Source organism: Monodon monoceros, unplaced genomic scaffold (genome assembly GCF_005190385.1).
Source record: "Monodon monoceros isolate NGI ecotype Baffin Bay Population unplaced genomic scaffold, NGI_Narwhal_1 Super_Scaffold_3, whole genome shotgun sequence".
Lineage (NCBI taxonomy): Eukaryota > Metazoa > Chordata > Mammalia > Artiodactyla > Monodontidae > Monodon > Monodon monoceros.
In genome coordinates this window covers 76899039-76914250 of record NW_021703780.1, presented here as the reverse complement: position 1 = coordinate 76914250, position 15212 = coordinate 76899039, and the positions used below count along the sequence as shown (strand labels likewise).

Here is a 15212-nt window from a genome sequence, read left to right as displayed (position 1 = left end):
GCAACCTTTTAAAATTTACTCATTTCCCAGATAGTTTTTTATTTTTATTTTTAAAAAATGTTTTAATTTCATTGGAGTATAGTTGATTTACAGTGTGTCAGTTTCAGGTGTACAGGAAAGTGATTCAGTTATACATATACATATATTCATTCTTTTTTAGATTCTTTTCTCATATAGGTTATCACAGAATATTAAGTAGAGTTCCCTGTGCTATACAGTAGGTCTTTGTTGGTTATCTATCTTATATATAGTAGTGTGTGTATGTTCAACCCGATCTCCTGATTTATCCCTCCCCCTCCCGTTTCCCCTTTGGTAACCGTAAGTTTATTTTTGATATCTGTAAGTCTGTTTCTGTCTTGTAAGTAAGTTCACTTGTATCTTTTTTTTTTTTTTTTGCGGTACGCGGGCCTCTCACTGTTGTGGCCTCTCCCGTTGCGGAGCACAGGCTCCGGACGCGCAGGCTCAGCGGCCATGGCTCACCGGGCCCAGCCGCTCCGCGGCATGTGGGATCTTCCCGGACCGGGGCACGAACCCGTGTCCCCTGCATCGGCAGGCGGACTCTCAACCACTGCGCCACCAGGGAAGCCCTGTATCTTTTTTTTTTAAATTAGATACCACGTATGAGTGATACCATATATTTATGTTTCTCTGTCTGACTTATTTCACTTAGTATGATAATCTGTAGATCCATCCGTGCTGCTGCAGATGGTATTATCTCATTCTTTTTTTGTGGCTGAGTAATACTCCATTGTATATGTGTACCACACCTTCATTATCCATTCCTTTGTCAGTGGACATTTAGGTTGCTTCCATGTGTTAGCTGTTTTAAATAGTGCTGCAGTGAACATTGGGTTGCATGTAACTTTTCGGATTATGGTTTTCTCTGGATATATGCCCAGGAGTGGGATTGCTGGATCATATGGTAGTTCTATACTTAGTTTTTAAAAGATCCTCCATATTGTTCTCCATAGTGGTTGCACCAATTTACATCCCCACCAACAGTGTAGGAGGGTTCCCTTTTCTCCACACCCTCTCCAGCATTTATTGTTTGTAGACATTTTGATGATGGCCATTCTGACCCTTGTGAGGTGATACCTCATTGTAGTTTTGCTTTGCACTTTTCTGATAATTACTGATGTTCAGCATCTTTTCATGTGCTTTTTGGCCATCTGTGTGTCTTCTTTGGAGAAATGTTGATTTAGATCTTCTGCTCATTTTTATTTTAATTTTTTTGGCTGCAGTGGGTCTTTGTTGCTGCGTGTGGGCTTTCCTCTGATTGCGGCGAGCAGGCTTCTCATTGCGGTGGCTTCTGTTGTTGAGGAGCACAGGCTCTAGGCACATGGGCTCAGTAGTTGTGGCCCGCAGGCTCTAGAGCACAGGCTCAGCAGTTACAGTGCACAGGCTTAGTTGCTCCATGGCATGTGGAATCTTCCTGGGCCAGGGCTCGAACCCATGCCCCCTGCATTGGCAGGCGGATTCTTAACCACTGCACCACCAGGGAAGCCCTGCCCATTTTTTGACTGCATTGTTTGTTTGTTTGTTTTTGACATAGAGCTGTGTGAGCTGTTTGTGTACTTTGGAGATTAATCCCTGGTAGGTTGCTTCATTTGCAAATATTTTCTCCCATTCTGTGGGTTGTCTTTTCCTTCTGTTTATGGTTTCCTTTGTTGTACAGAAGATTTTAAGTTTAATTAGGCCCCATTTGTTTATTCTTATTTTTATTTTCATTACTCTAGGAGGTGATCAAAAAAGATATTGCTGTGATTTATGTCAAAGAGTGGTTTGCCTATGCTTTCCTCTAAGAGTTTTATAGTGTCCAGCCTTACATTTAGGTCTTTGATCCATTTCAGGCTTATTTTTGTGTATGGTGTTAGAGAATGTTCTAATTTCTTTTACATGTAGCTGTCCGGCACCACTTATTGAAGAGACTGTTTCTTCTCCATTGTATATTCTTGCCTTCTTTGTTGTAGATTAACTGACCATAAGTGCCTGAGTTTTTATTTCTGAGCTTTCTATCCTGCTCTGTTGATCTATATGTCTGTTTTTGTGCCAAGCACCATATTGTCTTGATGACTGTAGCTTTGTAGCATAGTTTGAAATCAGAGGGTTTGATTCCTCCAGCTCCGTTTTTGTTTCTCAGGATTGCTCAGGGTCTTTTGTGTCTCCATATAAAGTAAAAAAATTTTTTGTTCTAGTTCTGTGAAAAATGCCATTTGTAATTTGATAGGGATTGCACTGAATCTGTAGATTGCCTTGGGTAGTACAGTCATTTTGACAATATTGATTCTTCCAATCCAAGAACATGGTATATATCCTTCCATCTGTTTGTGGCATCTTCAGTTTCTTTCTTCAGGGTCTTACAGTTTTCAGAGTACAGGTCTTTTGTCTCCTTTGGTAGGTTTATTCCTAGGTGTTTTGTTCTTTTTGATGTGATGGAAAATGGGATTGTTTCCTTAATTTTTCTTTCTGATCTTTTGTTGTTAGTATACAGGAATGCAAAGGATTTCTGTGTATTAATTTTGTATCCTGCAACTTTACTGAATTCATTGATGAGCTCTAGTAGTTTTCTGGTAGCATATTTTCTATGTATAGTATCATGTCATCGCCAACGGTGACAGTTTTACTTCTTTTCCAGTTTGGATTCCTTTTATTTCTTTTTCTTTCATTGCCATGGCTAGGACTTCCAAAACTATGCTGAATAGAAGTGGTGACAGTGGCCATCCTTGCCTTGTTGCTGATCTTAGAGGGAACGCTTATAGCTTTTCACTGTTGAGAATGATGTTAGCTGTGGGTTGGTCATATATGGCCTTTATTATGTTGAGGTAAGTTCCCCCTCAATTCCCACTCTGGAGAGCTGTTATCATAAATGGGCGTTGAATTTTGTCAAAAGCTTTTTCTGCATCTGTTGAGATGATCATATGGTTTTTATTCTTCAGTTTGTTAATGTGTATCACACTGATTGAGTTGTGGACATTGAAGAATCCTTGCATACCTGGGATAAATCCCACTTGAGTATGCTGTGAGATCCTTTTAGTGTATTGTTGGATTTGGTTTGCTAGTATTTTGTCGAGTATTTTTGTGTTTATGTTCATCAGTGATACTGGCCTGTAATTTTCTTTTTTTTGTGGTATCTTTGGTTTTGTGTCAGGGTGAGGGTGGCCTCATAGAATGACCTTGGGAGCGTTTCTTCCTCTGCAATTTTTTGGAAGAGTTTCAGAAAGACAGGTGTTAATGCTTCTCTAAATGTTTGACAGAATTCACCTCTGAAGCCAGGACTTATGTTTGTTCGAAGTTTTTTAATCACTGTTTCAATTTAAGTACTTGTGATTGGTGTGTTCATATTTTCTATTTCTTCCTGGTTCAGTCATGGAAAATTTGTCCACATTCTTTCTAAAAATGTGTCCACTTCTTCCAGGTTGTCCATTTTATTGGCATATGGTTGTTTGTAGTAGTCTCTTATGATCCTTTGTATTTCTGTGGTATCCCTTGTAACTTCTCCTTTTTCGTTTCTCATTTTATTGATTTGAGTCCTCTCCCTTTTTTTTCTTGTTGAGTCTGGCTACAGGTTTAGCAAGTTTGTTTATCTTCTCAAAGAACCAGCTTTTAGTTTCATTGACCCTTTCTATTGTTTTTTTCGTCTCTATTTCATTTATTTCTGCTCTGATCTTTATGATTTCTTTCCTTCTACTAACTTTGGGTTTTGTTTGTTGTTCTTCCTCTGGTTGCTTTAGGTGTAAGGTTAGGTGGTTTATTTGAGATTTTTCTTGTTTCCTGAAGTAAGAATGTATTGCTGTAAACTTCCTTCTTAGAACTGCTTTTGCTGTGTGCCAAGGTTTTGGCCCATCATGTTTTCATTGTCATTTGTCTCTAGGTAATTTTTGATTTCCTCTTTGATTTCTTCAGTGAGCCACTGGTGGTTTAGTAACATATTGTTTAGCTTCCATGTGTTTGTGTTTTTTACAGTTTTTTTTCCTGTAACTGATTTCTAATCTCATAGTGCTGTGGTTGGAAAAGAGGCTTGATACGATTTCACTTTTCTTAAATTTACTGAGGCTCAATTTGTGGCCCAAGATGTGATCTGTCCTGGAGAATGTTTAGAAGAATGAGTATTCTGCTGCTTTTGGATGGATGGAATGCTCTGTAAATATCAATTAAGTCCATCTGGTCTAATGTGTCGTTTAATGCCTGTGTTTCCTTATTGATTTTCTGTCTGGATGATCTGTCCATTGATGAAAGGGGGATGTTAAAATCCCCTGCTATTACTGTCTTACTGTCAATTTCTCCCTTTATGGCTGTTAGCATTTGCCTTATATATTGAGGTGCTCCTGTGTTCGGTGCATATATATTTACAACTGTCACATCTTCTTGGATTGACCCCTTGATCATTATGTAGTGTCCTTTGTCTCCTGCAAGTCTTTATTTTCAAGTCTATTTTGTCTGATATGAGTACTGCTAGTCCAGCTTTCTTTTGATTTCCATTTGCATGGAATACCTTTTTTCCATCCCCTCACTTTGTCTGTATGTGTCCCTAGATCTGAAGTGGATTTCTTGTAGATAGCATGTATACGAGTCTTGTTTTTTATCCATTCAGCCAATCTGTGTCTTTTGGTTGGACCATTTAATCCATTTACGTTTAAGGTAATCATCAATATGAATGTTTTATTGCCATTTTGTTAATTGTTTTGGATTTGGTTTTGAAGGTCTTTTTTTCTTTCCTTCCTCTTTTGTTCTCTTCTCGTGATTTGTTGTCTGTCTTCAGTGATGTGTTTGGATTGCGTTTTCTCTTTTGTGTCTCTATTGTAGATTTTTGGTTTGTAATTCCCATGAGGTTTTGATATGGCAGTCTGTATATGTACAGGATTGTGTTAAGTTGCTGATCTCTTAATCTCAAATGCATTTCCAATATCCTGCCTGTGTACTTTCCTCACAATTGCGGGTTTTGATATAATATATACGTGTGGATGATTTCCTACCGTTACTTTGTATTTGCCTCTACCGGTGAGCTTCTCCATTTGTAATATTCTTGATTCTAGTTGTGGCCTTTTCTTTTCCGCCTAGAGAAGTTCTTTTAGGATTTGTTGTAAAGGTGGTTCTAAACTCTGTTAGCTTTTGCTCGTCTGTAAAGCTTTTGATTTCTCCATCGAATCTGAACTAGAGCCTTGCTGGGTAGAGTATTCTTGGTTATAGGTTCTTCCCTTTCATCACTTTAAATATATCATGCCACTCCCTTCTGTCCTGCAGTTTCTGCTGAAAAATGAGCTGATAATCTTATGGGGGTTCCTTTGTATGTTATTTGTTGCTATTCCCTTGTTGCTTTTTATATTTTTTGTCTTTACTTTTTGTTTAATATGTGTCTTGGAGTGTTCCTCCTTGGGTTTATCTTGTATCGGCCTCTCTGTGCTTCCTGGATTTGAGTGAGTGTTTCCTTTCTCATGTTAGGGAAGTTTGCAGCCATAATCTCTTCAAACATTTTCTCAGGCCCTTTCTCTCTCTCTTTTTCTTCTGGCACCCCTATAATGTGAATGTTGGTGCATTTAGTGTTATCCCAGAGGTCTCTGAGACTGTCCTCATTTCTTTTCATTCTTTATTCTGTTCCGTGGCAGGGATTTCCACCATCCCGTCTTCCAGCTTACTCGTTCGTTCTTCTGCCTTAGTTATTGTGCTACTGATCCTTTCTAGTTTATTTTTCATTCCAGTTTTTGTGTTGTTCGTCTCTGTTTATTCTTTAAATCTTCTCTTTGTTAAACGTCTCTTGTAACTTCTTGGTCTGTGCCTCCATTCTTTTTGAGATCTTGGATCATATTTACTGTCATCAATGTAAATTCTTTTTCAGGTAGGTCGTCTACTTCCACTTCATTTAGTTGTTCTTATGGATTTTTATCTTGTTCCTTCATCTGAAACACATTGCTGTCTCGTTTTGTCTGATTTTCTGTTTGTGGTCGCCTTTCTGCAGGCTGGAGGATCGTAGCTCGTCTTGCTTCTGGTGTCTGCCCTCTGGTGGGTGAGGTTGGTCCTGAGGCTTGTGCAGGCTTCCTGGTGCGAGGGAGTGGTGCCTGCTCACTGGTGGGTCTCGTCCCTGTGGTGGGCAGGGCAGTGTCAAGGGGTGTGTTTATAGGTGGCTGGGAGCTCAGTATGGCTTTAGGCAGCTGGTCTGATGGTGGGTGGGGCTGTGTTCCCATCCTGCTGGTTGTTTGACCTGAGGCTTTCCAGCACTGGAGCCTGTAGGCTGTTGGGTAGGGGCCAGGTCTTGATGCCAAAATGGTGACCTCCAGGAGAGCTCATGGTGATCAATAGTCTCTGGGGCCTCCCCCCAGAGACTAGTGATTGGTGTGAGCCACAGCCAGCCCCTGCCTCCCCAGGAGACCCTCCAAGACTCACAGTTAGGTCTAGCCCTGGCTCCTGTGGAGTTGCTGCTTTGTGCTGGGTCCCAGTGTACATGAGACCTTGTGTGCGCCCTCCAAGAGTAGCATCTCTGTTCCCCCCAGTCCTGTGGCGCTCCTGTACTCAAGCCCCACTGGCCTTCAAAGCTTTTGGGATTCCTCCTCCCAGTGCCAGACCCTCAGGCTGAGGAGCCTAATGTGGGGCTCAGGACTCTCACTCTTGTGGGAGAACCTCTGTGATATATTTATTTTCCAGTTTGGGGGTCACTCGCCCGGCAGGAATGGGATTCGATTATGTCACAACAGTGCGCCTCCTGCCGTCTTGTTGTGGCTTCTTCTTTTCATTGAGTGTGAAATATCTGTGTTGGTAGGTTCCAGTCTTCTTTATCAGTGGTTCAGCGGTCGTGATTTTGGTGTTTTTGCGAGAGTGGGTGAGCTCAAGTCCTTCTACTCTGCCCTCTTCTCTGGAATCGAGTGGTGGCTTTTAGTTTGGATGCTTGCTGCCTCTTTGCTCAGCGTGTGCTGGCTGTTATCCACTTGATACGGGTGTGCAGGTATAGTGGCCCTTCCCGGTAGAGCGGGGTTAATTAGCACTTGGTGCCTTGTGGCGGGTCTCATATGGGTGGCTGCTGTTCGCACACTTCTGGGACAGTGGGGACAGGGCCTGGTGCCTGCTCATGATTTCCCAGGTATTTAAAATACACAGGAAGATAGTTAAATCTTTTTGACAGCAGTCATCATTTGTATCATTTACTCTCTCCTTTTATGTACTAAGGCATGTAGCATTTATTTGGTTTTATATATAAATAAGCCTTTTTGCTTCTCCAAATATACATAGACTTTGTACTATGAAATATTTTATTTGAAAGGTAAAATATAGCATCCTTTTCTGGGTAATACCTGCTGGTTTTCAAAAACTAAAAATAAACTGAGATGAGACAGCCCTAGGTCCAAATTCATTTACACGTTCACATACACAGAATTCTTCCGGAATAGAAACATTTTAAGATTGTTATATATCCTTCCAGAACTTTTATTCATTATATGTACTTTAAAAATCAGAAAATAACACACCAAAAAAAACCCCAGAGTTTTTTGTATACATGGAAAATTTTCAAACTGTATCATAGAAAGAAGGAAAAGTTTCTCTTCCCTTTGATTGCCCAGGTCGTTTCTCTAGAGGCAACTACTGATTTCACGTTCCAAGGGTGTCCGTCCAAGGGCATCTGTATCCAGACGTATAAGCACATAACACCTTTAAACATGTGTGGGTGTATTTTACATGCAGTTTTGTAAGTAGGTTTTTTTCTTTTTCTTTAAAATGTATCTTTATGTCTTTTGGAAATAGCTGGTTGAGTCAGTATTTTTAAGTGGCTGTCGGGCATCAGACACTGTGTATGTAGTGGCAGATCAAACAGGCAGAACTCCTTGTAACTGCCAGTTATCCTTTTTTAAGGACCTTAGAACTTCAGTGTATTGAAATAATGTATTTTCTCTGGACCTACTGCCTCATCCTTTGTTAGGCCTCTCAGTGACTAACTGGCCCAGGCTTGGTCATTGCCCTTATCTCTATAATTCTGTCATCAAATACATATGGATGGCAGTGATTTCCAGATTCATGTCTCCAGCCCCACACTTGCCAGTGAGCATCAGACCCAAGCCTTGGGATCTTTGACTTGGGTGTCCGACAGGGGAATCCACCTCAACCCTGCTGAAGTGTAATGTTTGAATCCTTCCCTCCCCCCCTCCCCCCCTCCCCCCACCACCGCCACACACACACACACACACACACACACACACACACAAAGCAACTCAAAAAAAAAAGAAAGAAAAATTCTCCTTCTCCAGGGATTTTTGTCTTGTTCAAGCCAGAAACATAAGTGTATTCTTGAATCTTTTGTCTTGCTTACCTTCTGTATCCTTGTAGCTGTCCTCCTGCTACGTTCTGAACCTGCTCTCCTTTTTGCTCTTGGGCTTAGCCAGGCTCTTCCTGCCTTGGATCTTTGCGTTCTTTGTGTTGCTCTAAGCCTCCTGCTCTCTGCAGGGCAGGTTCCTCAGAGAAGTCTTCTCCTGTCGACTCCAATCCCATGGAAGCCCTCCTGTTCACTATCACATCAATTTTATTTTCCTTACAGAACTCGTTCTTTTCAGAGAGTACCTTCTTTATTTGTTCATTTATGTCTCTCTTCTCTTTGAAAATTTAGTTGCTGTGGCAGCAGAGATCTTGTCTTTTGGTCTCCTACTGTGTCCTCATTATTTAGAACAGTGATAGATAGTAGTAGATATTCAGTAAAATAATTTGCACTTGTGTGTGTGGATTGCTCATTAATACTCTGTATACACTTTACAGATAAAGGCTGTTAATTTCTATCATGTTATAAATCCATCGTCCAGTTTAATCGGTTTATCCAAAGGGAGGTCCTTATAATTTGTCATGTTATTCATTGCAGCTGTTGTGGAACAGGAAATGAAAAAGGACTGGCTTTTTGCTCCTCATTATCGATACTACGTGAGAGAGATGCGGATTCACGCGTACAGCCAGCTGCTCGAGTCATACAGGTCATTAACCCTGGGCTATATGGCAGAAGCCTTTGGTGTTGGTGTGGAGTTCATTGATCAGTAAGTTTAAGTAACATGTCAGTTTATTTTTTACACTTACCTTTGCATGTGTGAACTTGTATATTTTCTCCATTTACATTGCTTCCCTCAATTATAAAAACAAGATCTAAGAATTTTCCTTTCAGTATCAAAACAATCATATCCGTTATCTCTGCTTTCATGTGTTTCTACTGTAGTAGCAAAGATGGGACAGAAGTCTACTTTTAATAATAACTGGAGCAGAAGTCGTCTCTGTTACGCCTTTGTGAGCCACACTGCTACTACAGTAGTGACTCTTAGGACCTAGTGTGAAGTATAAGATAGATAGAGAGCTATTTCCTCTGCTAATGCCTTCAATGTTTTGGTTGCTACTGCAATTCTGGGCAAACTGGTTGTTAAAAATGGAACTTCCAGCTTGAATGAGATTCATCAAATATGTACTAAAGCCTTAACTGAATGGGTTGGCATTGTTTCAGGTCTCTGTCTTCATGGAGTTTCATTCTAGTTATGGGGAGAGTTGGCAAGTAAGCAAATAAACGTGTAAGTCATTTCAGGTAGAAGTGAGTCTACAGAGATAATACAGTGGCACAGAAAGATGCATAGCTGCAGCATAGTAGTGGGGGCAGGGGGGTAGCCGTGCGAGAGTCAGGCGGTGTACGGTCGTGTAGGGCCTGGTGGGGAACTTGGGTTTTAATCCAGGCGCTGTGGGGAGCCACTGGAGCAGTTTAAGCCTCCGGTGGGTAGCACGGTTCCATGCTGTCTTCACACACACTGCATGGGGGACCAGGTGGCCTGTTCAGCAGCTCATGGAGGAAGTGTCCCCGTGTCTTGGACGCAGGGTAGTGGATGTAGAGTTGGGGAGACGTAGACGTTCAGAACGTGAGCTGTCCAGGTGGTATCTAGATATATAAGTGGTTCCCAAACATCAGCCTTTTAACTTTGAAGATGTAGTTTGCAGTGGCTCACAGTGAAAAACGCACTTTTTAATGAAGCTGCATTTCATTTTAAAAGACCACACTCTTTTTAGCCATTTTGGGTTTTTTTCTAATATTTTATTACGAAAAATTTCAAACATGCTGAACATTGTAAAGAGTTACACTGTAAATTCCCATAGATCCTTGATTCTGTAATTTATTAACATTTTGTTACGTTTGTTTTATCACCTTCCATCTGATTTTTAGCCGCTTGAAAGGCTGTTTATGGGTGGGCGGGTTGGTTTTGAGTAATCTTTGCGTTCAGTAAAATGCACAGATCTTAACCGTACCCAAACTATGGAGCCAGAAATTTCCTCCTTCTCTTTTGTGAAAGAAAAAGAGGCAGTGATAGTGGTTTTTGTTGGTTATCCTATCCATACCAAAATAGAAGGCTGCGTTCCCTCGGTTGGTTTGGTTTTGTTTCACTTCTGAATTGAACTCGTACTTCTGAACTCGTGTGTGAAATTGGTAACCACTGCCCAAGAGCAGTGTTATAAACGTGATTCTCATGCGACAGTGTAAGGAGTGGCTTCCTGTGGTGGGCAAAAGCAGGGGCTGGTCTGGCTTCCTAGCCTTTAGTTTCTTAACTGCGCTGTGGTGGTGGTAAAGCCGTGTCCGCTGGTTGGGAGCAGTGCGAGGCTCAGTTGAAGCTGTGGATAAGATGCACGAAGCAGGGGAGTACCAGTTAGATAGACACACTGCAGTGTTCTGCAAGTCATTACAATGGCATCTGAATTTGATGGTATGTGGATTTCTGGTGGTATTAATTGTTCCCTTCATGGTCTCAGACCAACTTTAGAGGCAGAGGTTGTCAAGTACATACCGAGCTGCAGTTGTTGTTACCAGAAAGGCCTTGTTTGAAATATCTGATTCACGCCTGGGTTTCACAGATTGTTTCCTTCCCTCCTAAAATGATTTTGGACGATTGAACGAGGAGTGTACTTCCACTTCCTTAGACTTGATAAGATATTGTCGGAGAAGGGGACCAGGCCATTATTTGAATAAACCGGGCCTTCTGTTGACATATGTAAGATGTAAGGTTAGAAACCATACCCAGGGGCTGTATTCTCCCATTTTGTTGGTAGGTGGTTTGTTTGGGGAAGAGGAGTCATCTTGGGATATGTTTGATTGATTAGCACACACGGGGAGGCGACAAAAGCGTCACCTAGGGAATGGGACTTGAACACGGATTTAGGGCATTAGTAGTTAAACTTCGGTGTTGTAACCAGAAAGGAGACTCTGCTTACTCTTAGTGTACATAGTTCAGAGTGAGCATAACTAGGAGTCAGAATATGTGATCGAAGTGCCCCCGAAATGGGCACACCACAGATGGCTTCCCGTGGGCATTGAGACTGGTTGTCATTGCGTATTTAGGATTTTTATAGGAAGTGGTGGGGAAAAGGACATTCCAGATGGAGGAAATAGCAGAGATAGATTTATTTAGGAGCATGGTTGAGAAACCAGCAGCCTAGGTGCACGGGAAGGAACGTGTGGCGATGGGCACAGGGAGGTCCAGAGCAAAGCATGGGAGGAAGATACTAGGTTGGATCTGAAGGGATGTTGTAAAGTTGTTTAGAGTCTCGTCGTGGGGTGGGGCAGGGTGTGTGTGGGGGGGGCATTGGGGTGGTAAATGAAGGGCTGAACTAGTCTGGTGATGGTGGGCATGGGAAGAAGCAGTGGAATTGTCAGCCTGGGTGTCAGCAGTTGACTGGGAGGTCTTACCTCAGCAGAGGGCATTCTTGAGTTAGAGTTTGCTTGTACGTCAAGTCTAGCGCTGTTCTCCTGAATCATAACATCAAGATGATTCTTTAGAGGTTTCCCCTGCTGGTCTTTGGATCTGGGTAGGACTCACAAGGCTGCTTGTATCTGGTTGGGTAGTATTCTCTGTGTACTTCACTGCCAGCGGGTTTTGCAGCTGCACTCTGGAGATGCAACTATGTACGCTGCTGGAAAATGAACACAAGTGAGTTTAGAAACAGTGCTGATCTCTTTTAATTTTTAGATTTTTACCTGAAGCCACTCAGTAACATAACTCAAAAACCAACAGTTGAATTTTTAACGAGTATAGCAATACAGCATGCTCTATAAACATTGTTACACGTAGTTCTCGCTAGTTTTAAGATAACCTCTAGCTTAAAATCTTCAATAGCATAACTTCCCCATCTTTCAAGCCCATCGCCAGATTTTCCAAAATTGCACGTTTCCTTATTGAAAAGGAATAGCGGGGCTTTCAGGGGCTTTCACCACTGACCAGTGGCAACGACATACTGCAAACATCTTTTAGCCACATTTTCATTTGGTTTTGGTTTTGGACTTGATTTTGATAGTGTTTTGCTATGTAGAAATTCTCTTTACATAATCGAGTTTATCGTTTTCTCCTTACATGGTTTCTGGGATTTGTGATAATTAGGCTGCCTCAACACCATTCCATAAGCCAACCTTTCCCCACTGACTTGAAATGGCACTTCCGTTCGAGATTTGGGTTCTTAAGATTTGGAGTTCCTTTCCTGTTGGTGTTTATGTGCTAGGATCAAGATGTTTTAGTGTCTGTGACATAATTTTTATTTGGAATCAGATTTTTCTTAATTAGGAAGACTCCCCCTAATCATTCTACTATAAATGGATTATCTTAAAGGAGTCAGCTTTCCGTTGATTCTCTTTGGCAGCATTGGAAAGCTGTCTTCATGTAGCTCTAGTGCATTTCTGAGCATTTTTCTCTCTTCTCTGTGTCATATGGTGGTACATAGACCTGGATGGAGGGCTTCACTGCTGATGCTGCTGTGGAGCTGGGTGTGTGACTGACTGTTGTTTAAGTAACTGTCTTAAATTAGGGGGGTTTGGGTTGTGACGGGATATACTCACAAATGCCTTTTTTCACATTCCTAGGAAAGCTTTCCTTCCCTCTGTGCTCTGAAGGATTTTGAAAATCCTTAGAGTTCCCTGCTCCGGAAAGGTTAAGTAGAAGGAAACTGGACGGTTTCGTCAGGTTACCCCGCCCCAGTAAAGCGCATTATTTTCCTCCTTATGTTTATTTAATTTTTCTAACCCCTTCAGGTTTTTTCCTGAGCGCTTCTGTACTTGTGAATGGCTTCATTCTTTGACCACCTACGCTTCGTAGGAACAGGCACTTGTAGGGTCACGTTAATGCTGGTAGATAAGACACCTGCAATACACTGGAGACCATCTTCTCAACTACTGCACATCAAAATGTTACCTTGAAAGACAAATCATGTGTTTATTTATATTTTTCTAAGAATTCTCTATAAGGCTAATGCTAAAGGCTTTTTTTCCCCTTCTCTCTCAATTAGGGAACTCTCCAGATTTATTGCTGCTGGGAGGCTACACTGCAAAATAGATAAAGTGAATGAAATAGTGGAAACGAACAGGTACTCTTAAGTTTGTGTATCATTTGTAATACTGCACAAAATAAAGGGCACTCTTAAAAGAAGAGTGCCTTCTTTTTAAAGTAGGTCAACTATTGTTATGGAGTAACGTGACTGGTAAATAATTCATTTTTTCTTCGATTTATTTATAGACCTGATAGCAAGAACTGGCAGTACCAAGAAACTATCAAGAAAGGAGACCTGCTATTAAACAGAGTTCAGAAACTATCCAGAGTAATTAATATGTAAGGGGGAAAAAAAAAACAACCTCATACACCAAGGATTTCCTGTAGAGGTGCTTACTTTACTTTGTGCCCAGTTGAACTGTATAAAATAAATACTGCATGGTTTCTTTCAGTTTACTTTTTTTGACATCTCTCTTTAAGAATGGGGTCCAGTAATGTTCAAATAAATAATGTCACATTTGCATCATTTGAACAGCTCTGGTTTATGGTAAATGGTTACAGAGACTACAGGCCTTTACTTGAGTTCTAATCCTGACTCTGCCTCTTCAGTAAAATAGGGGATCATGCATGTCATCTCTTACCTTTTAAGCCTTCTGAATTTTACGAAGAAGAGAAGATGCTGTATGATTAAACACACAGTGCTTCGTACATAGGAGAGAGATGAGAAATGCAGTGTATCGTAAGCTTTCCCTCAGAAACAAGTATCTACAGAAGACAGGAAGTTACTCCTTCTCTTTTGAGGCTACCATAACGCTAGATTCTAGAATCTGCCGCCAAAGCCAGTCTCACTGAAGCTTTTAGCTATATCCCAATTATAAACTTAGTGAGTCAGAGGGGGAGAAGTGCTAGGAAGAAAGAAATACAAAACCAGATAAAGGTGATTAATAGGGCATGAGAGCGCTCTGCTATAGGGTGTCATAGAAGGCCTCTCTAGTAGGGTGTCATAGAAGGCCTACTCTAGTTCTAGTACCGTGATACTTACAGAAAAAGGAGAGAGAGAGACCACGAGAGCAATTATCGAGGGAAGAAAGTCGCTGGAGGTTTTCAGCAGAGGAATGGCCCAATTTGACCTACCTTTTAAGTGTCACCATGGCCCTGAGCTGCAGGGACGCTGGGGAGTGGTGGTATAAACTGTAGAGGCAGCCGGATTTGCTGAGAGAGAGGATCCCAGGCTTGCTGAATGGTGACCTTGACGAGCAGTTTTGGTAGAGCTGAGTTAAAAAGAGAATGGGAGATGGCTTTTACTGTAAAAAGGAAGGGGAAAGAAGTATGAGGTTTTGATTCATTTTTTTTAAGAGAGCATGTTTACATTGCTGTTGGGAATGATTCATTAACATATTAGGAGAAAACACATGATCTCAGTGGATAATCTGTTGAAAATAACTTGAAACAAACATTCATTCTTCATTAAAAACTTGAGTAAAACTACGAGTAATAACAGGTTGGGAAAGCAAAGCCCTCTTGCAAATGATATACTTAATGGCAAAGTATTAGAAGCACTGCCTTGAAAGTCAAGACAGTGGCAGCCGTCAGTACTGTACTGAAAGAGGGGCCACTGACTGTTTGCCAAGGAAGCAGGGACCAGAGCTGTGCTCTGACAGGAGCTTCCTGCAGGTGCTGTGGACTCTTAAAATGCGGGATGGATTTCTAAAAATGCTTATTTATAAAACCTTATTAACAATGATCACTGTAATTTCTTGAAGAAATTGGTAATATGGGGGCTTCCCTGGTGGCGCAGTGGTTGAGAGTCCGCCTGCCGATGCAGGGGACACGGGTTCGTGCCCCGGTCTGGGAAGATCCCACGTGCCGCGGAGCGGCTGGGCCCGTGAGCCATGGCCGCTGAGCCTGCGCGCCCGGAGCCTGTGCTCCGCAACGGGAGAGGCCGCAGCAGTGAGAGGCCCGCGTACCGCA

General features: G+C 41.7%; 2 protein-coding genes across 14 annotated transcripts in view; one reads left to right on the top strand and one right to left on the bottom strand.

The window, feature by feature from the left end:
• PSMD6 (proteasome 26S subunit, non-ATPase 6) overlaps positions 1–13692 on the top strand; it is a 21293-nt gene extending 7601 nt beyond the window's left edge. Inside the window, exons 6-8 of one of the 2 annotated variants that reach the window (XM_029243596.1) lie at positions 8831–8999; positions 13261–13338; positions 13488–13692. In XM_029243596.1, coding sequence (XP_029099429.1) covers positions 8831–8999; positions 13261–13338; positions 13488–13584 — 344 coding nt within the window. In that variant the 3' untranslated portion in view covers positions 13585–13692. The remainder of the gene's footprint in view (positions 1–8830; positions 9000–13260; positions 13339–13487) is intronic. The other variant, XM_029243597.1, reaches the window with a different exon arrangement.
• ATXN7 (ataxin 7) overlaps positions 9031–15212 on the bottom strand; it is a 140206-nt gene continuing 134024 nt past the window's right edge. For 9 of the 12 annotated variants that reach the window (XM_029243580.1, XM_029243584.1, XM_029243581.1 and 6 more), the window contains 3 exons: positions 14376–14512; positions 11675–11898; positions 10359–10967 (listed from right to left, as the gene is read on the bottom strand). The gene's annotated coding sequence lies outside the window, so the exon portion shown is untranslated. Of the gene's footprint in view, positions 10968–11674; positions 11899–11944; positions 13167–14375; positions 14513–15212 lie in introns of those variants that run through there. The other 3 variants (XM_029243589.1, XM_029243582.1, XM_029243590.1) reach the window with 3 other exon arrangements.